Source organism: Scyliorhinus torazame, chromosome 7 (assembly GCF_047496885.1).
Source record: "Scyliorhinus torazame isolate Kashiwa2021f chromosome 7, sScyTor2.1, whole genome shotgun sequence".
NCBI lineage: Eukaryota > Metazoa > Chordata > Chondrichthyes > Carcharhiniformes > Scyliorhinidae > Scyliorhinus > Scyliorhinus torazame.
This window is the reverse complement of record NC_092713.1, coordinates 147,505,049-147,530,301: the sequence shown is the minus strand read 5'-3', so window position 1 is coordinate 147,530,301 and position 25,253 is coordinate 147,505,049. Positions and strand designations below refer to the sequence as shown.

The following is a 25,253-nucleotide window of genomic DNA, read 5'->3' as shown; positions in this document are numbered from 1 at the left end:
CACGGACCCCCCCATCCTCCTCCCCGGCACGTATCCTCCCATCCCCCTCCCTGGCACCGACCCCCCCATCCTCCTCCCCGGCACGGACAGCCCCATTACCCCTCCCCAGCACGGACCCCACCCAATCCTCCTCCCCGGCACAGACCCCATCCTCCTCCCCGGCACGGACCCCCCCATCCCCCCCACCCAGCACGGACCACCCCATCCTCCTCCCCGGCACGTACCCCCCATCCACCTCCCCGGCACCGAGCACCCCATTCTCCTCCCCGGCACGGACACCCCCATCCCCCCTCCCCAGCACAGACCCCCCCAATCCTCCTCACCGGCACGGAACCCCCCCATCCTCCTCCCCGGCACGGACCCCCCCATCCTCCTCCCCGGCACAGACCCCCCCATCCCCCCTCCCCGGCACGGACCCCCCATCCTCCTCCCCGGCACGGACCCCCCATTCCCCCTCCCCGGCATGGACCCCCCCCCCATCCTCCTCCCCGGCACGGACACCTCCATCCCCCCTCACCGGACAACCCCCCCCATGCTCCTCCTCGGCACGGACCCCCCCATCCCCCCTCCCCGGCACGGACCCCCCCCATCCTCCTCCCTGGCACGGACCCCTTCCTCCTCCCCGGCACGGACACCCCCATCCCCCCTCCCCGGCACGGACCCCCCCCCCCATCCTCCTCCCCGGCACGGAACCCCCCATCCCCCCTCCCCGGTACGAACCCCCCATCCTCCTCCCCGGCACGGACCCCCCCATCCCCCCTCCCCGGCATGGACCCCCCCCATCCTCCTCCCCGGCACGGACATCCCCATCCCCCCTCCCCAGCACAACCCCCCCCCCATCCTCCTCCCCGGCACGGACCACCCATCCCCCCTCCCCGGCACGGACCCCCCCCCCATCCTCCTCCCCGGCACGGACCCCATCCTCCTCCCCGACATGGACACCCCCATCCCTCCTCCCCGGCACAGACACCCCCATCCCCCCTCCCCGGCACGGACCCCCCCATCCTCCTCCCCAGCACGGACCCCCCATCCCCCATCCCCGGCACGGAACCCCCCCCATCCTCCTCCCCGGCACGGACCCCATCCTCCTCCCCGGCCCGGCCCCGGAGCCCAGCCCACTCTAACCACACCCCCCCCCCCCCCCCCCCCCACCCCGGCCGCACATACACACACAAAACCCTGGACACACCTCTCCCCCACACATTCAGACTGCGGCCACGCCATCGCCTGCCCAGCGGCCAACCCCCCAGGCCGCCACCCACCTCCACGCTGGTCGGCGTGAACCGGGAGCACAGGTTGATGCCGATTGAAAGGAGGTTTGATTTACGCCGACGTGACCCGTCATCACGTCGACGGGACTTCGGCCCATCCGGACGGGAGAATATCGGCAGGCCCAAAATCGATTGCCTTGCGCCCACCCGTGCCATTCTCCGAGTTGTGCGGCGCCATTGACGCCCCACCGACTTTTCTCCCTTCGGACACTCGGCGGGTGGTGGGGGCGGAATTCACGGCGGCCAACGGCCATTCTCCGACCCGCTGGGGGGTCGGAGAATGACGCCCATGGTCTTTTGAGCCTGTGTTCCATTCTGGGATTTTCCCATCCAGTTATAACTGGGATCATAACATTCCCAAATGCATCAACTTGCACGTCTCCAAAATTAAATCCAGTCGCAATGTCTCGCCCACTTGACAAGTCCATTGGTATCTTCCTGCAGTCTACAACTTTATTTTAAATTATTACATCGGGTCTTTTTTTGTATCATTGTTTTGATGAGGTCAATTGGAATAAACAAATGCAAAATGCTAGTGACTAAGTTAGTGGAGGACATAAAACAAAGATTGCAATGTGACAGATTAGCTCATTTAAAAGTAAATTCAGGCAGCTGTTCAGAGTGTGACTGTTCTCCCAGCAACAATAATACATTTAATGGAAGTAAATAAGATTAGAAAAGATAAATGAGATGCATTTCCAGACCTTCTAATCTCAAAAGCAGTGAACGTAGAGATGTTTGCTGCTATTGAGGGTCACAATGACATCTGGAATCCTAGTGAGAGGATTCCCATCTCAACCCAGAACTGCCCCTCTGTCAGAAATGGCTCTGTGGGAGCCCTTGCTGATGGTCCTGTCAGGACCAGCAAACACGTAAATTGGGTCAGTCTGCTCTCTACTTATGATGTTTCATATACTGGTTTACTTTGAGCTATTCTCAACAGGTATAAAGTCTGCTCAGGAGACTCGAATACCACAGAGGGCAGACTCCAATACCACAGATGGCAGACTCTAATACCACATATGGTGATATGCATCACTCAAGTGCACAGCAAGAAGGCCATGACAGTCTACCACGCTCACGTGAACAACAGAGTGACTATGACAGTCCACCCAGATTATTTGAGCCACCAGAAGGAGACTCTGACAGTCTACCAGCTCAATTAACCGACAAGAAGACACAGAAGGTCTACCCACTGTATGTGCGACAAGTGACAAAGGCATTGCAATTCCCATACAGGATGTACAACATGACAGCGAAGACTGACTGTTCTCCGCTAGTATGTACAGAGGCACGCGACAATCCAAGTGAGGCTACTGGTGACTCCAGTGACACCACGTTAATTCAAACCTTATCCACTCGACCCTCTCCACAACAAAATGCATTCCTGAATGTTTTGACTCCGGACGGGGAGCATCAAGACACCTCAGATGATTCAAGCGACACCTCACATGATTCAAGTGAACCTGAAATGACTCCGGACGGGGAGTGTCAAGAAACCAAAGCTGATTCAGGTGAACCAGAAAGGACTGCAGACGGGGAGCTTCGACAAGCCGAAGTTGATTCTAGTGAACCGGACATGACTCCACACTGGAACGACGACTGGTACGACATGGTACAACTCTGCGACTGCAGGACAATTTAACAGCACAGCTCTTAACACTGGCGAGAGTACAGCCATACCATGGCATGACAGCAAATCTCACCGATTCAAGTTTGCTCCACTGCAGACAAGCAAACCAGCTTTCAAGGCAGGTGAGTTTGCTCCACTATAAACAAGCAGACCAGCTTTCAAGGCAGCTGACATACGGCATCAATATCACGACACAGATTACATACTGCATCGCCACCACAAGCATAGAAAAAACAAAGAGTCCAAATTTTGATTTGACCACTTCTTGGTTCCTTAAGCACAGGGACACTGACGGCGTTCACAGGGACATGCCACCATCAACACCACCGCTTCAATAACAACACAAGAAAGCCACTTGACCATATTAATTCATGAACTTTGGACTCATACATATTATTCAGTATTGTATAATCATCACTGTCATCATGATTTGTACATGTCATCACTTATCTACCTATTTTGTTCAATTTTCTTTCACACTGTACAGAAAATATGTAACACGAAAAAAGGGGGCATGTGGTGATATGCATCACTGTAAATACATAAGGGTTAATGTAAATACACTAAGACTAAATAAACACTAGAGGGAGCACCAGAGCCATCATGACACACAGACATTCAACCAATAGGTCAGTAAGATAGGACACGACCAATGGGCAGTCAAGACACACCCAGGGGTGACACTACCACTCATATAAAAGGACAGGGCACACATGCTCTTTCTCTTTCCATAGGTGACACTCAGAGACACAGGGGCAGATCAGGAAGCATTACACCCACCGGATGGATTAGAGCAGACTGGTTAGTTAGACTGAGTTACTATAGTAAGATCAGCAGGAGAGTCGAACTTAAGTAGGAGAATTGTTAACTGTTCATTAAACCTATCTCCAAGTCTGAACCTTCCTTTGTCAGAGTATACATCAAGGAAGCAGCTAATGCTACATGAAGAAGCATAACACAACACCACAGAGGGCAGACTCCAATACCACAGAGGGCAGACACGAATACCACAGAACGAATGTCAAAGCCCTCCAGCACCCCATGCAAACCCAACACTGCTCACCCCAGCCTCGCACCCTAGGCAATGCTGACCATCCCCTCAAATATCCGACACATCTCACACCCTTCCCAACACTGGTTCGCCCCAGACACTGCTCACCATCCCTTCACCCCCCCCCCCCAACACTGCTCACAACTCCCCCTAGACCCCTCCAACAATGCTCCCTCTCCCCTGCCTCAAATCTACCCCGCCCCCCCCTGCCCCAAAATCAGTGCGCACTCCACTCCATTCCAAGCCACACCACCTCCTTGCCTCGCTATGCAGATTCCTTTAAATGATTGATCCACTTTGGGTGCTGATATCTCTTTGTTCAGATAACAGCTCTAAACTATCATTAAATGATTGTTTCTGTCACCACAGTGAGGGTACTGCTGACTGAAGTATGTTCAACCTTGTCCAAAATACATTTTTCATACAATTTAGTGGATCCATTATTTGTTGTTTCTGTGAAAGGTGGTAACATTTCTTTAGATTATTATCTATCTTCATTCCCAGGGACGGCACGGTGGTGCAGTGGTTCGCACTGCTTCCTCATGGTGCTGAGGACCCGGGTTCGATCCCGGCCCTGGGTCACTGTCCGTGTGGAGTTTGCATATTCTCCCTGCGTCTGCGTGTGTCTCACCCCCACAACCCAAAGTTGTACCTGGTAGGTGAATTGGCCATGCTAAATTGCCCTTAACTGGAAAAAAAGTGAATTGGGTACTCTAAATTTTTTTTTTTTAAATTATTTATCTTCATTCCCAGTTGCATTTTACATCATTTCAACAATTGCCATATAATATAACTCGATCAATCCATATTGTCATTCTGTTGAGCAGATGTTTCATCTTTTTCATTTGTTTGTGGGATCTGGGTACTAATGGAGAGGCCATCGTTTTATTGCCTGTATCTAAATGCCCTAGTAAAGGCGGTGAGACCCTTTACTTTCAACTGCTGCAACACATTTAGTTTGGGTACATCCACAATGCTATTCTGGTATTCTAGGACTTCCAGGACTTTGATCGCAAAAATGAATGAACACCAATATAGTTTTAAGCTAGGAATTTGTGTGGCTAAGAGATGAACTTTTGGATGGCACTGTTCTTATCTGCCTACAGTCCTTGTTCTTCTGGATGACAGAGTTGGAAGGTGATGTTGAAGAAGCCTAGGTGAGTTGTTGCAGTACATCTTGCAGATGGTGCACACTGCTCCCACTGTACACCGGTGGTGATGGGAATTAAAATTTAACGTGTTGGATGGGATGCCAATCAAATAGGTTGCTTTGTCCAGAATAGTGTTAACCGTCTTGGGTTTGTTGGAGTGGTACCCATTCAGGGAAGTGGAGAGTACTGAAATCATACACCTGACTTGTGCTCTGTAGATGGTAGAAAGATTTGAGTGGGGAATTCATTGAAAATAATGTCATTGCATATCAAAGGAATGTAGTACGATTCTTTCTATTGGAACTAGTCAATGCCTAACATTTGTTTTGTGCAAATGTAACTTGTCACTCATCGATTCAAAACTGATCCTTGTCTCGGGCTTGCTGCATTCAGGCATTGAATGCTTCATTATCTCAGGAATTGCAAATGGGACAAAAAACTGTTGAATCATCAACTGTGCAATAACTCACTTCTGACCATATGTTGTAGGGAAGGTACCATATTATTATTCATGCATTGGAGGACATAATGGGCAAGAAATTACTTTAACCATTGAACACACTAAAAATGTTAGACTTGCCTGTTTAACTTCAATGAAGTCTTGTTGGACAATTTGCCCGTGGTGCATTTTACAGGTCATCTGGTATTTGAGAGAGCAGGGTAAGCAACTGCCCGTGCGCATTAGGCGCGAGGGTGCAAATGCCATAATGGCCCCTAAAGAGGAAAGCAGCTGTCGGGGTTCACTGCAGGGTGGGGAGTCACTAATTTTGCTGTTGATGGAATATGACTTTGTTGATGGTGGGCAGAATGTCTGCTGTCTGTGGTATTGGAGTCCGCCCTCTGTGGCATTGGAGTCCGCCCTCTGTGGCATTGGAGTCCGCCCCCTGTGGTATTGGAGTCCGCCCCCTGTGGTATTGGAGTCTGCCCCCTGTGGTATTGGAGTCTGCCCTCTGTGGCATTGGAGTCCGCCCCCTGTGGTATTGGAGTCCGCCCCCTGTGGTTTTGGAGTCTGCCCTCTGTGGCATTGGAGTCCGCCCCCTGGGGCATTGGAATCCGCCCTCTGTGGCATTGGAGTCCGCCTCCTGTGGTATTGGAGTCCACCCTCTGTGGTATTGGAGTCTGCCCTCTGTGGCATTGGAGTCCGCCCCCTGTGGTATTGGAGTCTGCCCTCTGTGGCATTGGAGTCCGCCCCCTGGGGCATTGGAATCCGCCCTCTGTGGCATTGGAGTCCGCCTCCTGTGGTATTGGAGTCCACCCTCTGTGGTATTGGAGTCTGCCCTCTGTGGCATTGGAGTCCGCCCCCTGTGGTATTGGAGTCCGCCCCCTGTGGCATTGGAGTCCATCCTCTGTGGTATTGAAGTCCGCCCTCTGTGGCATTGGAGTCCGCCCTCTGTGGTATTGAAGTCCGCCCCCTGTGGTATTGGAGTCCGCCCTCTGTGGTATTGGAGTCCGCCCCCTGTGGCATTGGAGTCCACCCTCTGTGGTATTGGAGTCCGCCCCCTGTGGTATTGGAGTCCACCCTCTGTGGTATTGGAGTCCACCCTCTGTGGTATTGGAGTCTGCCCTCTGTGGTATTGGAGTCCGCCCCCTGTGGTATTGGAGTCCGCCCCCTGTGGCATTGGAGTCCACCCTCTGTGGTATTGGAGTCCGCCCTCTGTGGTATTGGAGTCCACCCTCTGTGGTATTGGAGTCCGCACCCTTTGGTATTGGTGTCCGCCCTCTGTGGTATTGGAGTCCGCCCTCTGTGGTATTGGAGTCCGCCCCCTGTGGTATTGGAGTCCACCCTCTGTGGTATTGGAGTCCTCCCTCTGTGGTATTCGAGTCCGCCCCCTGTGTTATTGGAGTCTCTGTGGTATTGGAGTCTGCTCTCTGTGTTATTGGAGTCTGTGGTATTGGAGTCTGCTCTGTGTGTTATTGGAGTCTCTGTTATTGGAGTCTGCTCTCTGTGTTATTGGAGTCTCTGAGGTATTGGGGACAGTGGTATTGGAGTCTGCTCTGTGTGTTATTGGAGTCTCTGTGTTATTGGAGTCTCTGTTATTGGAGTCTCTGTGGTATTGGAGTCTCTGTGGTATTGGAGTCTGCTCTCTGTGTTATTGGTGTCTCTGTGGTATTGGAGTCTCTGTGGTATTGGAGTCTCTGTGTTATTGGAGCTTTCTCTGTGGTATTGGAGTCTCTGTGGTATTGGAGTCTCTGTGGTATTGGAGTCTCTGTGTTATTGGAGCTTTCTCTGTGGTATTGGAGTCTCTGTGGTACTGGAGTCTCTGTGGTATTGGAGTCTGTGTTATTGGAGCTTTCTCTGAGTTATTGGAGTCTGTGTTATTGGAGCTTTCTCTGTGGTATTGGAGTCTGCTCTCTGTGGTATTGCAGCTTTCTCTGTGGTATTGGAGTCTGCTCTCTGTGTTATTGGAGTCTCTGAGGTATTGGAGTCTCTGTGGTATTGGAGTCTGCTCTGTGTGTTATTGGAGTCTCTGTTATTGGAGTCTGCTCTCTGTGTTATTGGAGTCTCTGAGGTATTGGAGTCAGTGGTATTGGAGTCTGCTCTGTGTGTTATTGGAGTCTCTGTGTTATTGGAGTCTCTGTTATTGGAGTCTCTGTGGTATTGGAGTCTCTGTGGTATTGGAGTCTGCTCTCTGTGTTATTGGAGTCTCTGTGGTATTGGAGTCTCTGTGGTACTGGAGTCTCTGTGGTATTGGAGTCTCTGTGTTATTGGAGCTTTCTCTGTGGTATTGGAGTCTCTGTGGTATTGGAGTCTCTGTGTTATTGGAGCTTTCTCTGTGGTATTGGAGTCTCTGTGGTACTGGAGTCTCTGTGGTACTGGAGTCTCTGTGGTATTGGAGTCTGTGTTATTGGAGCTTTCTCTGTGTTATTGGAGTCTGTGTGATTGGAGCTTTCTCTGTGGTATTGGAGTCTGCTCTCTGTGGTATTGCAGCTTTCTCTGTGGTATTGGAGTCTGCTCTCTGTGGTATTGGAGTCTCTGTGGTATTGGAGCCTCTGTGGTATTGGAGTCTGCTCTCTGTGGTATTGGAGTCTCTGTGTTATTGGAGTCTCTGCGGTATTGGAGTCTGCTCTCTGTGTTATTGAAGTCTGTGGTATTGGAGTCTCTGTGGTATTGGAGTCTCTGTGGTATTGGAGTCTCTGTGGTATTGGAGTCTGTGTTATTGGAGCTTTCTCTGTGTTATTGGAGTCTGTGTTATTGGAGCTTTCTCTGTGGTATTGGAGTCTGCTCTCTGTGGTATTGGAGTCTCTGTGGTACTGGAGTCTCTGTGGTATTGGAGTCCCTGTGGTATTGGAGTCTCTGTAGTATTGGAGTCTTTGTGTTATTGGAGTCTCTGTGGTACTGGAGTCTCTGTGGTATTGGAGTCTGCTCTGTGTGTTATTGGAGTCAGTGGTATTGGAGTCTGCTCTCTGTGTTATTGGAGTCTGTGGCATTGGCGTCTGCTCTGTGTGTTATTAGAGTCTCTTTGGTATTGGAATCTGCTCTCTGTGTTATTGGAGTCTCTGTGGTATTGGAGTCTGTGGTATTGGAGTCCGCTCTCTGTGTTATTGGAGTCTCTGTGGTATTGGAGTCTCTGTGTTATTGGAGTCTCTGTGGTATTGGAGTGTGATCTCTGTGTTATTGGAGTCTCTGTGGTATTGGAGTCTGTGGCATTGGAGTCTGCTCTGTGTGTTATTAGAGTCTCTTTGGTATTGGAATCTGCTCTCTGTGTTATTGGAGCCTCTGTGGGATTGGAGTCTGTGGTATTGGAGTCTTCTCTGTGTGTTATTGGAGTCTCTGTGTTATTAGAGTCTTCTCTCTGTGGTATTGGAGTCCCTGTGGTATTGGAGTCTCTGTGGTATTGGAGTCTCTGTGGTATTGGAGTCTCTGTGGTATTGGAGTCTGCTCTCTGTGGTATTGGAGACTCTGTAGTATTGGAGTCTCTGTGGTATTGGAGTCTGCTCTCTGTTATTGATGTCTGCTCTCTGTTATTGGTGTCTGCTCTCTCTGTTATTGGAGTCTGGCCTCTGTGGTATTGGAGCCTGCTTTCTTTGGTACTGGAGTCTCCTGTCACGTATCGGAGTCTGGGTTGGAGGTGTCTGTCACCGGAGTGCGTGCCGGACAAAGGTGGTGGGCTAGGATGTGGTCATTGCCAGACAGCCACGCCACCTGGGCAAACTGGATGAAGCCCCACAAATCAATGCCACTTGGACCCCACTCCGCGGGCAGGTCTTGGTTTGCCTGAGGATTAGCAGTTGCAGTTATCTGTTATTGTTTTGAGGACATTACCAGTGCGGTAGATAACGGGGAGCCAATGGATGTGGTATATCTGGATTTCCAAAAAGCCTTTGACAAGGTGCCAGAAAAGGTTGCTGCATAAGATAAAGATGCATGGCATTAAGGGGAAAGTAGTAGCATGGATAGAGGATTGGTTAATTAATAGAAAGCAAAGAATGGGGATTAATGGGTGTTTCTCTGGTTGGCAATCAGTAACTAGTGGTGTCCCTCAGGGATCAGTGTTGGGCCCACAACTGTTCACAATTTACATAGATGATTTGGAGTTGGGGACCAAGGGCAATGTGTCCAAGTTTGCAGACCACACTAAGATAGGTGGTAAAGCAAAAAGTGCAGAGGATACTGGAAGTCTGCAGAGGGATTTGGATAGGCTAAGTGAATGGGCTAGGGTCTGGCAGATGAAATACAATGTTGATAAATGTGAGGTTATCCATTTTGGTAGGAATAACAGCAAAAGGGATTATTATTCAAATGATAAAATATTAAAACATGCTGCTGTGCAGAGAGACCTGGGTGTGCTAGTGCCTGAGTCGCAAAAAGTTGTTTTACAAGTGCAACAGGTGATTAAGGAGGCAAATGGAATTTTGTCCTTCATTGCTAGAGGGATGGAGTTTAAGACTAGGGAGGTTATGCTGCAATTGTATAAGGTGTTAGTGAGGCCACACCTGGAGTATTGTGTTCAGTTTTGGTCTCCTTACTTGAGAAAGGACGTACTGGCACTGGAGGGTGCGAAGAGGAGATTCACTAGGTTAATCCCAGATCTGAAGGGGTTGAATTACGAGGAGAGGTTGAGTAGACTGGGACTGTACTCGTTGGAATTTAGAAGGATGAGGGGGGATCTTACAGAAACATATAAAATTATGAAGGGAATAGATAGGATAGATGCGGGCAGGTTGTTTCCACTGGTGGGTGAAAGCAGAACTAGGGGGCATAGCCTCAAAATAAGGGGAAGTAGATTTAGGATTGAGTTTAGGAGGAACTTCTTCACCCAAAGGGTTGTGAATCTATGGAATTCCTTGCCCAGTGAAGCAGTAGAGGCTCCTTCATTAAATGTTTTTAAGATAAAGATAGATAGTTTTTTGAAGAATAAAGGGATTAAGGGTTATGGTACTCGGGCCGGAAAGTGGAGCTGAGTCCACAAAAGATCAGCCATGATCTCATTGAATGGTGGAGCAAGCTCGAGGGGCCAGATGGCCTACTCCTGCTCCTCGTTCTTACATTCTTATGTTCTTCTGTTCAATGAGGAACACAATTCCCTCCTGAGATCTCCAGTTGCCTCCAGTGGTCTCCAGTTGCAGGGAGGGGACATCCAGACTGATGGCCAGCTGTGAATCAGAGTGGGCAGGTATAAGAGCAAGGGAGGTGGGAGGGCAACTTGATATGTGAGTTCTTCTGGACTGGCTGCCCCAGTCATGATGGCCAACGGATCAGGTGGTGGTAATGATCAGTCCGTCGAACGTCAACCTCTCTCTCTCCCTCTAATTCATCGCAGGATCCTGGACAATTTGGAAATGGAGCTAGTGGAATCACAGTGATCTTCATCACAGCATTGAAGGAGGAGAGACTCAAGCAGGAACAGTCATTGATGATGGATCCTCAAAATGAAGACTGGAGGATCGCAGGCCAGGATCAGCGGCCAGAGGCCAACCAACCGAGGAGGGAGCTCCAAGGCAACAAAGATACCCCAGATTATACTGCACACGGATTTCCTTCATGGTGCTTTCCATTAGCATTAGTTGCCAGAGACTTAGGCTCATGAAGGAGATGGTGAGGCAGCTCTGTCATGTTCTGGTGGACTTGGTTCCACGTGGCACAGGAGGATGCCCGATGCCTATGGCCATCAAGATCTCAGCAGCCCTTAATTACTATGCCTCTGGATCTTTCCAGGGTTCCACCATGGACCTGTGTGATATCTTGCAGGCAGTTGCCCACTAGTGTAGCCGTAAGTTGATGAATGTGCTCTGTGCCAACGTGAGCGAGTAGATTCATCTCGACTCGGACCAGGCCATTCATGATGAGAGGTCCACCAGGTTGGGCTAGATAGCACGTTTGCCATAGGTGCAGAAGGAAATTGACTGCACCTATGTGGCTCTCTGCACCCCATGGCACCAGGGAGTCCCCTTCATCAACAGGAAGGGTTCCACTTGATGTGTTGGGTGTTCTGGATCACAAACAGGTCACCAACACTTGAAGTGGTGCAACTCTATTTTATTATAAGGTTAACTATATTGACATACTTGAACTGTGGGCAATACCAGCTTTAACTGTTGACCCTTGCCTAGTCCTAACCAGGTGATGCACTCAGCACATGGTGAATGTCTGTGTTGCAGGCTGTGAGCTCTGTGCTCCGAGCTGGCTGCTACTAGAATGAGCAGGAACTCTCCTGTCCCCTATCCTTTCGTGCGTGTGCTCTCACTCGTGATTGGCTGCGGTGTTGTGTATGCTGATTGGTCCCACTGCATGTCCATCAGTGTGTGTGTGTGTGTGTGTGTGTCTGCACCATAATATACTGGTGTATATTATGACATCCCCCCTTTTATATAAAGAACATGTGCCTGCGTGACAATAAATATCGTGTAATGAATGTATCTGACTATGTGTGTGCGTGTTATTTACATGACTATGTACATGAGGCTAATCACCAGGAAGGTGCATTGTGCAGAGAAATAGGGTGTCACACCAACAACGAAATGAACATTATATACAAACTACTGGAACGATGAAACAGGATAACAGAACAGATCAAAGAGTCCAACATTGTAAAACATAAGTCACGTCCCTGAGGTGGGCGACCAATTCTGGTTGACCATCAGGTTGGCACACCACTCGTTGCCTGAATCAATGCTGTGCACCGACAGCGGCTGGTGGTTTTGATTCGGGGACAGCCTGTTCTTTGTTATAACAGCGACTCGAAAAGGCTCCCTCGAGTCCTCGGTGTCACTGATTTGCGGGAAGTCGGAATCGGACTCGGTGAACGTGGATTGAATTGCCCGAATGTTCCTGTGAGGCTGGCTGAAGTGATGCAAATTGGCAGGCTGAGCCGCTCGACAGCAGGCAGCATAGTGGCCAAGTCTGCCACATCGTAGGCATTGTCGCGATTTTGCAGGATATTGCCACTTTAAATGGGCGGAGCCACAGTTGCCGCACGTCGTGACGTCAGTACGCTCGTTGCGCCACCGCGCATGCACGGTGCGGTCCTGCGTGGTGCGCGCCTGCGCATCACGTTCCTCCACGTCACCGTCCCCTCGTTTGGCGCGTACAAGTGTGGGAGGCCATGAAAAGCGTGCAGAATGACCACCCTCATCCAGGCTGCAACCTTGGAGGTGTTCAATTGTTTAGACCCGTTCCGCCTCGTGGGGACCGTTTCAGCCACCTGTATGTGGGAGTACCGGCTGGTGGCATTTTCATGCAGGACACAGGTTTCGATGGCAGTCGCTAGTGTGAGTTGCTTAATTTTGAGGAGCTGCTGACGCAGGGGGTCCGACAGAACACCAAATACGATCTGGTCGCGTATCATGGAGCCGGAGGTGGGCCCATAGCCGCAGGACTGCGCAAGGATGCGGAGGTGTGTTAAAAAGGATTGGAAAGGCTCGTCCTTACCCTGCAAGCATTGCTGGAACAGGTATCTTTCGAAGCTTTCATTGACCTCCATGCTGAAGTGGGTATCGAATTTGAGGAGAACCGTCTTGTACTTTGTCTTGTCCTCGTCGTCTGCGAATGTGAGGGAGTTGAAGATGTGGATGGCGTGTTGCCCGGCCGTGGAGAGGAGAAGAGCAATCTTCCTGGTGTCTGAGGCGTTCTCCCTGTCCGTGGCCTTGAGGAAGAGCTGGAAACGCTGTTTAAAAATCTTCCAATTGACCCCGAGATTGCCGGCGATGCGGAGCGGCGGCGGCGGATTGGTGTTCTCCATACTTCAGGATGCCGGAATGCTGATTAGTTGCAGGTGGGTCTCAGAAGTGCTAGTATGCAACCACTCCTTGTACCATGATGTGTTGGGTGTTCTGGATCACAAACAGGTCACCAACACTGGAAGTGGTGCAACTCTATTTTATTATGAGGTTAACTATATTAACATACTTGAACTCTGGGTAAATGCAATACCAGCTTTAACTGTTGACCCTTGCCTAGTCCTAACCAGGTGATGCACTCAGCACATGGTGAATGTCTGTGTTGCAGGCTGTGAGCTCTGTGCTCCGAGCTGGCTGCTACTAGAATGAGCGGCAACTCTCCTGTCCCCTGTCTTTATAGTGCGTGTGCTCTCACTGGTGATTGGCTGCGGTGTTGTGTATGCTGATTGGTCCCACTGCCTGTCCATCAGTGTGTGTGTGTGCCTGCACCATAATATACTGATGTATATTATGACACCACTCTCTAAATGCGCAGCTGGTATGCGAGCCTAAGGTAAGCATGATGGCGTATGTGCCATTTTCCGGGAAAAGAACAGGACAGCTTCATCCTTGGTCAGTCCCGGATCTCTGAACTGTTTGAGGGACACTCCAGGCAAAAGGGATGGTTCCTTAGAGACAAGGGTTATCCCCTCAGGTTGTGGCCTATGTCACCAGTGTGAAGGCCACAGACTGCTGCAGAGAGCCGATACAATGAGGCACATACTGTGACTCATTCAGTGATCTAGCAGTCGGACTTCTGAAGATATGTTCAGCTGCTTAGACAGTACCGATGGAACCCTGCAGTTTAGCCTCAGAGGGTCTCCTGCATTGTGGTTGTTTGATACTCCCTTCACAACGTTGCTCTACAATGGGTGAGGAGCTGTGAGAGGAGGACCTGGAGGAGTGGCACATACCCTCGGACAAGGAGGATGTTCAGGCGGGCACTGAGGAGAAGTCTGCAGAGGAGGCTAAGGATGGAGGCTAGGAGGGGTTGAGGGTCCGCATGGGCAGGGGACTAGAGACACCCTCATTGCCTCACGTTTCATGGAGGAGGACTAGTTGGGTAAACAACTGTGTGCTCCCACAGGATGTCGTCACCCCTAAGTAACCAGGGGATGGAGGGGAGAAACCATTCATTATTCAGGGAGCTGGGGTTGGGGACTCCATGATTTCCAGCTGACCAGTTAATCAGGAGGGTGATGATGACTCAATGAGAAAAAGTCTGTGAATCTCCTCAGAGATACTGTTAATGTTTGACTGCTGTCTGTCTGATGTTAGCAGGCAAACTCCCTGGCTCATGTCGGAGCGAGGCTGAGCGCACACATTCTTCTGCCCTTACGTTCTAGCTGGGGGAATGTGGCTCCATGCATCATGACTGGATCCTCTCACTGCAAATGAAACTATTATACTGAGAAGACCTCATCGCTTGGAGGGCATGGAGGCCGGTGAGACCAAATGTGTCCCGATGATAAGACGCGCAATTCCATTAAGAAGTCACTTCAGCTTATGAAGCCTAAAAGTGGTGAGCCTCAATCATCTTTAATACAATTATAGATCAAAATGAGACAGATGACAGTGTTCCAGAGCTACAAGTGCCTAATTTCACTTGCGGTCATGTTCTGTACCTACACTTTCTTACCCACCCTCCCACCACATCTAGGTGTATCCCCAGGATGCACATCTGAGGTGGAGGCAGCATACTGTCCACCACACCATGATGTCTGAGATGCCCATTGGCATCCATCCTCTGGAGGGCTGGAACTGGAGGGGCCCAGCCTACTTTTAGATGCCACTGGTGTTGTAGTTCTACCATGTTCCGTCCACTGATCCAGTCTCTGGAAATGGGGAGTCAGATGGAAAGGGCACTCCCAGGGTTTCCTCCCTCTGTGTGCTTGTGGCCCCTGGCTCACTCCATGGGATCTGTGCTCAGATCCAGAAGCCCTGCTATCCACTGGCTCTGGCACTTATGGATGCCCAGCAGTGTCTACACCATGCAGTTGATGCCCTCAGCCCTGGAGCCCATGGACTGAGCCAAGCTTCAGACATCTCCCATCATGGGCAGCACGGTAGCACAAGTGGATGGCACTGTGGCTTCACAGCGCCAGGGTCCCAGGTTTGATTCCCCGCTGGGACACTGTCTGTACGGAGTCTGCACGTTCTCCTCGTGTCTGTGTGGGTTTCCTCCAGGTGCTCCGGTTTCCTCTCATAGTCCAAAGACGTGCAGCTAAGGTGGATTGGCCATGATAAATTGCCCTTTGTGTCCAAAAAGGTTAGGAGGGGTTATTGGGTTACGGGGATAGGGTGGAAGTAAGGGCTTAAATGGGTCGGTGCAGACTTGATGGGCAGAATGGCCACCTTATGCACTGTATGTTCAATGTTTTATGTCCTATGTTAAATGAATCTGACTTTGAGACTCAGGCTCTGCGGCCACCATCCTTTCAGTGCTGGCCTGGGTGCCCCGCATTTCTGGCAAAATCTCCTGCGAGAGAAGGATTTGGGACTCCTCCATTCGGCCTTGCAGTCTTAGGTGTGTCGCTGACTCCCCTTCCAAGTATCCCCGGATCTTACTTTGCATCTCAAGTAGCTGGGGGATTAATGAGGCCAGAGGCACAGCACCTGGCTGGGGCATAGCTGAGTCCTGGAATACAACAGATCTCCGTCTGTCTGATCCCTGGGACGTTCCTGCCTCTGCCTGATGTGCTTCTGCAGCAGAGTAGTGCCCTGTGACCCAGAGTCCTGCCTGTTACGACCGGCCACCCGATATGTGTGTCTCTGCGCTGCTGGAGGGTGCAGGTGACAATCATGACGCATCATTTATCCTCCTCCGACATCTCCTCTGAACTGGTGTGGAGGATTGGAGCAGGATCCTTACTGGTGGATGGGCCAGGCTGATCAGGTGATTTACAAGGGATTAGTCCATGGCTAGGGCAAAGGTCTGAGACACACAGAACGCACGTGAGTTTGGGCAGTTCACTGAAAGTGCAGAGGCTCCTCACTTTTCTCTCTCAGGCCCACCTCGCTCTCCGCGCAGACTCGAACCTGCTCCTCCCCTGCGAGCTCCCGTGCCCCTCCCGTCTGCTTCTCAGGAGTGCTGGCACTCACCAGCCCGGCCATTGCCTCCCAGGTGGGATTTGTGACCTTGCTGGAGGGTCTCCTTCAGGCCTGCGGGTAGATTGTTGACCTACTCTCCTCCACGACATCCTTCGCTGCCATCCTCCTGGCTTGACTGAGACTGAGATCAAGTGCTGTGGAGCAGTTGATTAAACTGCTCGGATGACCCCCCCCCCTCCCCCCCGGGGTGGGCGAATCAGACAGTTCATGTAACAGGTGTAGCATTTTTCATGTGGGGAAAATGGGGCTGGATTCTCCAAAAATGGGGCTATGTCCCCACACCAGCGTAAAAACGCTGGTGTTTCACTCCAGACTTTCCTAAAAAAAATAAAGAGCAATTTGCTTACCTTCTGGGTGTTAGCAGGGACCCAGGGAACTTCACGCAGCTTTGGCTGCGGATACGGGCCCCCGCACTTCCGGTTCCGAGTCCTCTGGCAATGGCCCCACAGCCGTGCCGCATAATTTCCGCGCGAGCCATTCTCCGGGGACCAGAGTGGTGCCGTGCCGATTCGGGCGTCAACGTCGATTCTCCGCCACCGGCACCAAACGCGATTTCAGTGCGGGGCTGCGGAGAACCCAGTCCATGTTTCTTTCAAAGCACCCAACAATTGCCGTCCGGATCACATCGACAGGGCCGGCGGGATTCGCACCGGTTTTCACACCAGAAGTGATACTGAACCCAAATTTGGGAAGGTTTTGCCCTGCATCCCTTAAATCAATCAGACTGAAAAACTGAAGATCTGTAGGATCTGTACCAGGAAGTGTCAGTTGGAATTTTAATTCAATGTCATTTCAGGTACAAAAGTGAAATAAAGAGCTGAATTTTGCTGTTTGTGGTCAAGTGTGAACGCGAGCAGGGGAAAATGGGCTTTAGCCCATTGGCTGCACTGCTTGCTTTTCCCATCATATTATCAAACATCGCCGATAAAAACCCAGGAGGGGGTTACACAATGCCATGCTGGCAGGCTCTGAATGAGCCCACCCTATTATCAATAGCAACTCTCAAAAAATTGGTGCTCAGCCATTGTCAAGGTACTGCCGGCTCAATCCTCTTCCCCGGGTGCTGGACCTATGTGTGCGCCCCAGTGGGGACCATTCGACATGTCCCTGTTTTACAGAACTTGTCATAAACCCCGCCGATGTGAGGTCATGCTGGTGGGGGTGGTGGGGTCAGGAGGGCGGAAATCCCTACAGCGGGGAGGCCAACTAAGTGGCCTGAATTCTCCAATCCTGTGGCCAAGTTCTGATGGCGGTGTGAAAAGTGGCGTGAGCCACTCCGGCGTCAACGGGCCTCACCTGGCAGCTATCCACCCCTTCCTAGGGGGCTAGTACGGTGCCAGAGTGGTCTCCGCAGCTCCGGCGCCCGAAAGCCGGCGTACCACGGCCGGCGCGGGTTCGCGCATGCGCATGGGTCCCGTTCCCACGCCGGCCCCCGGGGCACTATGGCGGAGCCCTACAGGGGCCTGGCACGGAGGAACATAGGCCCACACGGAAATAGACCGCCCGCCGATCTGTAGGCCCCGATCGCGGGCCAGGCCACCGTGGAGGCCCTCGCCGAGGTCGGATTTGCCCGGCCCCCACCAGTATGGCCCCCACAGACAGAACTCCGAGGTCCCACCGTGTGGGACCATACGTACCCCACACTGGCGGGACTCGGTTGAATTCGGTGGGCACTTGGCCCGTCGAAGCCCGGAGAATCGCTGGGGGGCCGCTTTCAATAGCCCCCCACCGACGCGGCTGCAATCCCATGGGCGCCCGAAAATCAGCACTGGAGAATCAGTGAGCCGGCGTCGGGTGGCGTGGCGTGATTCTCATGCCGGGTCGGAGAATCCGACCAGTGTTTTTTAATACATGCTAATGATGTTCCCGACCTTTCACGGTGGGAACCCATTGCATCATTGGAGTGGGGAGGGGGGAAATCGAGTGGGAAAATCCTGGCAGTGTGAAAGCCGTTATGGGTTTCCCCCTCAATTTTCCACTCCCACTACCATTCCCATCACCAACAATAGGGCAGAAAATTCCCCCTACCCCCTCCGACCAGCAAAGACAGGGAAAGTTGAGTAAGAGGTAAGAGTTAAAGCAAACATACCTGTTTAGCTCTTGAACATCAAAAAAAATCTGTGAAATCAATCACTTATGAAAGAGGTTGCTTGGCATTAGCTCTGTTAAAAAGGGTACCTGGACTGAAATGGACAAGCCCTAACTGTGTAACAAGTTTGCGCTTCAGTATTACCGCTGGAAAGAACAGAGCGATTGAATGAACTGCCCATTTTCTCCATTATAATCGTTTCATGATAATGCCTGACCTACAGAATATTGCCTACATTTTCTATTTTCTCAGATTATCTTGTTTTTGTCCTCTATTACATTGCCTCTTCAGTTTATTTTGATGATAAGGGGAGGTAATGCATTCTGCTTCAGAAACTTGTACCGTCTTCGCCATGCCCATGACGGATTAATATGCACACCGGACAATTAACAATAAGAATTTTCCATCGCCGTATTTGACAATTGCAAAGGTGGCACTTATCGTAAATTAAACGCACCGGCTATTTCAGACAATTCAATAAGCTGTTTGCGTCTCATTAAAGTGTGATTACCTTAATTACCTTAATCCTCTCTACTTACCATTTTAAAAGCACAGCTGATTTCAGGCAAATTGAAGTGTTTAATATATGTCTTTCAGCTTGTATGGTTATTTGTTCACCAAAGTCGAGTGCCTAGTGCCACTCTTTGAATTGGCCATGTGGTGAAATTGTGGTTGACTGACCGGCTTATGTTTTTTTACCGACCATCACTCAGACATCAAGGTTTCATCATCTGTCAGAGCACTTGGGTTTCCTCTCCTCTTCGGATGTTGATAGCTCCAAAATGAACAAAATCGAGTTAGAAGCTGAGCTGGCTGCTGACTCCCTCTTAATTCAACATGGACATGCAGTGAAAACCATAGCAGCAAATGCTCCTACGTAAGGGCCACATTTTATTAACAGAGGAAATCTCTGTCCCTCGATCAGAACAATGTACCCTTCTCCTAAATTTAGAAGAAACCCTCAAGTGAAGCCTTCGGACTGCTCTTTTGCGTCTGGTTGAACAGCCAATCTTATATCTGCTGAACCGATTGCCAAATTTGTATTCAAGAGGAAACAGTTTCAAAATATGGCCCTGACGTCCCAGGAAGTGCATTTAGACTGTTGAAACATACTTCACATGGCACCTGTTGGGTTCCAGATGCTACCTTCTGCTGAGCATCCAAGTTCATTACAAGCAGTACGTCTACTGCACAGCAAAGGTGGGGGGAATCCTTAATTCTGCTTCATTGCTGGCCTCCCCAAGGTACAGTGAGTGGTTGACGGGGCTCGTGTCCTGTTAAATGCTCCATTTGAGGAACCTGTCACTTGAATCGCTACCATTCGCTAAATGTGGTAATTATCTGCAATATCTAATTGAGAATTCTGTATGTTAACTCAAAGCTTTGAAGTAGCACTCCTGAAGGGGATGTACGGCCACAAGAGATTACTTTTCACAGCCTTTTGAAATGTTCTTAGCTGTAATTAATGCTTTAATGGTCATTTAGACTGGCTTAAAGTTGCAGTTCACTCACTTCCCAGAGCCACCCTTCAATCTGACTTGCACCACCAGTCTCAGCTTTTCACTCTTTCATGTGATTGATCTGCGAGATAAGCCATTGGCTGCATCATCCACACTAATTTATCATTGAGCTTGCCATTGCTGTAGATTGGCCAATATTCCACCACATTGCAGTGTAAATATGGCAAGATAATGAATGGAGAACTGAAAAATTGAAATAATGGTGCATACCACCAAACACACAATTCCCCCAAATTTACATCCATAAGCATTGTTGAGGTGCTCTGCCTTGAGAATGTTGATGTTAATTTTAACTACCTTGTTCCATGCTGAATGGCACGTTTTGGACGGATGTTCATGGAACTGCTAAAACACTCTGCTGACCTCTAAAAATGTCGGGCAGGACCCGGATGCTTAACTCCTGCCACATGTCTGACAGATCAAATTTTCATCAGCAGAGGGGGAAGGGGACGGGATGTGATTCACACAGGAGGTGACCCAGACTCAGCAAGGTTCTGTGAATTTAGTTAAAAGCAAATTACTGCGGATGCTGGAATCGGAAACAAAAACAGAAAATACTGGACAATCACTGCAGTTCTGACAGCATCTTTGGAGAGAGAAGCGAGCTAATATTTTGAGTCTGGATGACACTTTGTCAAAGCTTTCTAGTCTCCCCTTGGTGCAAGGGGTTGTGAATGGAGCCTACTTGCTGTTGAACGCTCCACTTGAGGAACCTGTCCCTTGAAAAATGGCTATCAGTCGCTAAATGTGCTAATTGTCTGCAATATCCAATTGAGAATTCTGAATGTTAACTCAACACACGTTAACTCAAATTATCCACCATGAACAGACCTCGGGGGCCATGTTGAGATTAAACAAAATAAAGTTCTAATTATCGATTGCGGACATTATTATAGTTAGAAAAAGCTTTTCTAAATACATTTAATATCCTTCACCTACTTAATCACTGAAAGTACATATAGATTTGTATTCATAACCCCACATCAAAAAGAATAACCCTTTTCAAAAGTCAATTAAACTGTGAGTTTAGATCTCCGACTGACTTAATGGGACGTTGTGGAAAACAGCCAAGCTTCAATAATGACCGAATGATAACACTTGAGGAAATGCCAACAAACTGTTTGATTAATTGCTAGAACAGACTTTTTCAATTCTTGCTGACTTGGGCAACGTATTTAATTTTTTTTAAGAGTGGTGATTGAAATTAATTTCACAACTTGAGTTTTTTTTAAAGCTCTCACTGACACAAGTAACCTAATCTTTTCAATTATTAAAGGGAAGGGCATTTAACTTCACCGCTTGAGATTGGTTTTACTTCACAGTGGTACAGGTGGGCTGCTTTTTTATTTTTAAAGGATTGTGATTTAAATAACTTCACAGTTTAGCAGTTCACAGGTTTTAAACCGCCTTTAACAACATTTACGACTACACTTAAAATTCATAACTCCCATACTGCAGCTTAAGTCCCTTTCTACACTGAAAATGTACGGCTCTGCTGAGTTTGGGTTCCCCATCTCTGTGAATCATGCTCACCCACTTTTCCCTACCAGCAAAAATGGGATCTGTTGGAAATGGGGTTTTATGACATCCAGATCCATGTCCAATCCACCATGGGCGGCACAGTAGCACAGTGGTTAGTGCTGTTGCTTCACAGCTACAGGGACCCAGGTTTGATTGCCGGCTTGGGTCATTGTCTGTGCATCATCTGCACGTTTTCCCTGCGTCTGCATGGGTCTCCTCCGGGTGCTCCAGTTTCCTCGCACATGTCCTGAAAGATGTGCTTGTTAGGTGAATTGTACATCCTGAATTCTCCCTCAGCATACCCGAACAGGCGCTGTTGTGTGGCGACGAAGGGATTTTCACAGTAGCTTCATTGCGGTGTTAATGTCAGCCTATTTGTGACACTAATAAAGATTATTATTATTTTGGGCACCCCACAGAGTCTCTACAGCTCCACAAAAATCCCCACTGCAAATACGGCAGAAGCTTTCACTGAGAGTTAATAAAACATTGTCTACTGGACAACTTTGATTGGCAGGCCATCTGGTGTAGGTTTGAAATTATTATCATCTGTTTGTGCAGTTTCAATAGAGATCTTCACTGACATTTCCCAATCATGTCATTTTGAATGCTGAGCAAAGTTTCAAAAGCTAAAATTATCTCAACAGGAGGTTGTGAATTCTTAGTTTGATTGAGGTTTAAAGAGGTTATTAAAGCATTAGTTATCTTTGATGTGGGGCCAAGAATTTAAATGTAGGGGCCACAAGGGCTGGTGGAATTGAGGGTCCAAAACCCCAGGGAACCAGCCAGGTCTTCTAACCAGGCCATCTTGCATTTCACCCACCTCTGTGACCACCTAGGATCTGCTTCTGGTGGATAAAACTCCACCCCACCACTACCTTATGGGAATGAAATGTGAATCTAACAAAGCCTTTTAAGGTGAGATTAATCTGACATGTGCAATGCTATCCTGACACGGGCTACCCGCCTTGGGTAATAATTCTGATGGCCACTACCAGTCGCTGGCCAGTGATCATAGAATCATAGAATTTACAGTGCAGAATGAGGCCATTTGGACCATCAAGTCTGCATTGACCCTTTTGAAAGAGCACCCGACTTCAGCCCATGCCTCCATCCTATCCCGTAACTTAGTAACCCCACCTAACCTTTTGGAAATTAAGGGGCAATTTAGCATGGCCAATCCACCTAACCTGCACATCTTTGGACTGTGGGAGGAAACCGGAGCACCCAAGGGAACCCATGCAGACACTGGGTGAAAGTGCAAACTCCACACAGACAGTCGCTGGAGGCCGAAATTGAACCTGGGACCCGAGTGGCAGCAATGCTAACCACTATGCTACCATGCCGCCCCAATCTCTGTTGAAGGCATAGCAAAAATAGGAAATGCTGGAAAAACCCAGTAGGTTTAGTGGCATCTGTGGAGAGAGAGACAGAGTTAACATTTTGAGTCCAAGTGATTCTTCGTCAGAACTTAGTTCTGCACTCAACTCTCCATAGACACTGCCAGTCCAGTTCAATGTTTCCAGAATTTTCTACTTTTGTTTCAGATTTCCAACATCTACTGTCTATTGCTCTTATATCTATCTTATTGTGCTTATGTTGACATGGTTGCGGGCAGAAGTGAAGTCAGTTGTAATGCATTACACCAAATGTTGAAATACACTTTATGGGATCATTTCAGTTTCATCCCCCTGAACAGTATTCTACTCCGAATCTGCACAGGCAGCAAAGGAGTGGGAAAACCGTGGAGCAACGGTGGAACAGTGTGTTTCATACAAAAAGATAACCTAGTCAAGCTAATTCAGCACTTCAATATACAAATACTATGGCCATTTTTTTTTCAAATAATTGTTCCCATTTTTACAAATAATTTTCAACCTTTTTCCAAAATAGTGAGATATTGTGATTAAAATATCTCTTTTCATACATAGTGGTAATGAGTTGGGCAAGGCAAAGCTAAAAAACAGCTGACTAAATTCTCCATTCCTCGACACCGAGAATGCGATCTACAATCAGGCAGAGAACCAAACATCCACCGAAAATCGAGGTCCACGCCTGGTGCTAAACTGAGTGCCATGCTCTGAGGCCTCACAGGGGACCACAATGCAAACCTTGCCCCGTGCCAGCGTCAACATGAAAATCCATCATTTGCATGCGTTCTGATAATTTCACTGCTGATTACTGTAAAGTCGCTCAAGCGTGAAGGGAGATGAATGGAAAGCACTTAACTCCCTTTGATGTAGTCAGGGAGCTGACAGTCAAAGATTGATGTATATAGACATTGGCTAGCTTCACAGCTGATTACTTCAAAGTCACTCAAGCCTTGACTTGAAATGACAATTCAATCTGTGCAGAGGTTTGTTTTGTGAAGAAAGAGAAAGGGCACCCTTTGTTCAATTGGCACATAATGGATAACTGCACATTCAAGAAGAACTCCAGCAGTCAAAGGAACATCCAAGCGCTTTAATGTGTGAAGATTGAGCTTACCTGAAAATTCTGTCTGATGGCTGTTCTCCCATGACCAGATCAAAACCACGCTGAAACACTGTGTATGGCCAAGGACTACATAGAATAAAGATTTAAAAACAGGCAGTTATTTCTCAGTCTATTCTGAATGAAAGCAAACACTTCTCCATAATGAGCTGTATTCAAATAGCAGAAAGCATTGCAGCAAAAACAAATTTAAAAATCCCCATGGTAGTGAAGAACAGCTTGATTATGACTCAATTTCACATCGGACATCCAGAAGGTGGGGGGAAATATATCTGAATAGATTATAGTAATTTGATGTAATTTCCAAGATGATCGCATTTAAATAAACTGATGTATTTGCAATAGCTCCGTAGATTTACCTTGGAGAACAGTAATAAGACAACAAGAATACAATACAACAGTTGTGGTTGGTGATATCTCAGTAATATCCCTTTCAATCCAAAGTAACGATCCAAACAGTAAACATGCAAACTTAATTTAATACTCTTTGTTCCACCAACTTTTTTGCAAAGGTCAAGTGCTACATACCCATGGTCTTAACCATGCTTTCCCTCCAATCCTGCATTGATCATAGTTTACCACTAATAATTTACAATGTAATTTCCCAGTCAGAATAAGAACTGCAAATGTCATTTACAGGTGAAACTGTATTCCAATTAATTTGCTGCTGCTAAATTCAAATCAGAAAAGTAGTTAAAACCTTTTAATGCGATGAAAATTCACAACAAAACTACCATGTTGAAGAACTAAACTTGGACATCCACTTTACATTTTCCACAGTTCTGAATAGTCCACTTGAAACTGGACAAGTGATAAATCTGACACTGATGACAGAGTTTCCAAGGATTATGTCAGCCATTGCCTTTGTATGTGCTTGGTTCATTATGATTCAGTGAATCCTTCCAGTAATTGAGTACATAATCGCAGCTCATGTTCCATTGTACATTTGGACTTGTGTACTGTGAAAGGTTTAGTCCTTCTGATGAAACATTGAACAACTCTCCTATCTGCTTGTCTTAGTTGGTTCAGATGGACCTTAAATGTCACTATTTCAAGAGTAGCAAGGGTCTCCCATCCAACCTTTTTCATTGAAACACATCCAAAGCAGACATTGGGATCAACGAGCTGGTGGAGATTGAGACAGCAAAAGTGTGGCTTCTATCATTATATCGCATTCACACATCCTGAAGCACATCAGGAGCTCAAGGGGAAAACAACATTCATCGCATTGCTATTTGGGGGATTTTAGCATGTAT

General features: G+C 48.6%; 1 protein-coding gene across 4 annotated transcripts in view; it reads right to left on the bottom strand.

Annotated features, from left to right (window-relative positions):
• astn1 (astrotactin 1) overlaps positions 1-25,253 on the bottom strand; it is a 4,064,875-nt gene that overhangs the window by 1,965,176 nt on the left and 2,074,446 nt on the right. For all 4 annotated transcript variants that reach the window (XM_072511608.1, XM_072511609.1, XM_072511610.1 and 1 more), the window contains one exon: positions 23,992-24,066. In XM_072511608.1, the coding sequence (XP_072367709.1) occupies positions 23,992-24,066 (75 nt within the window). The remainder of the gene's footprint in view (positions 1-23,991; positions 24,067-25,253) is intronic.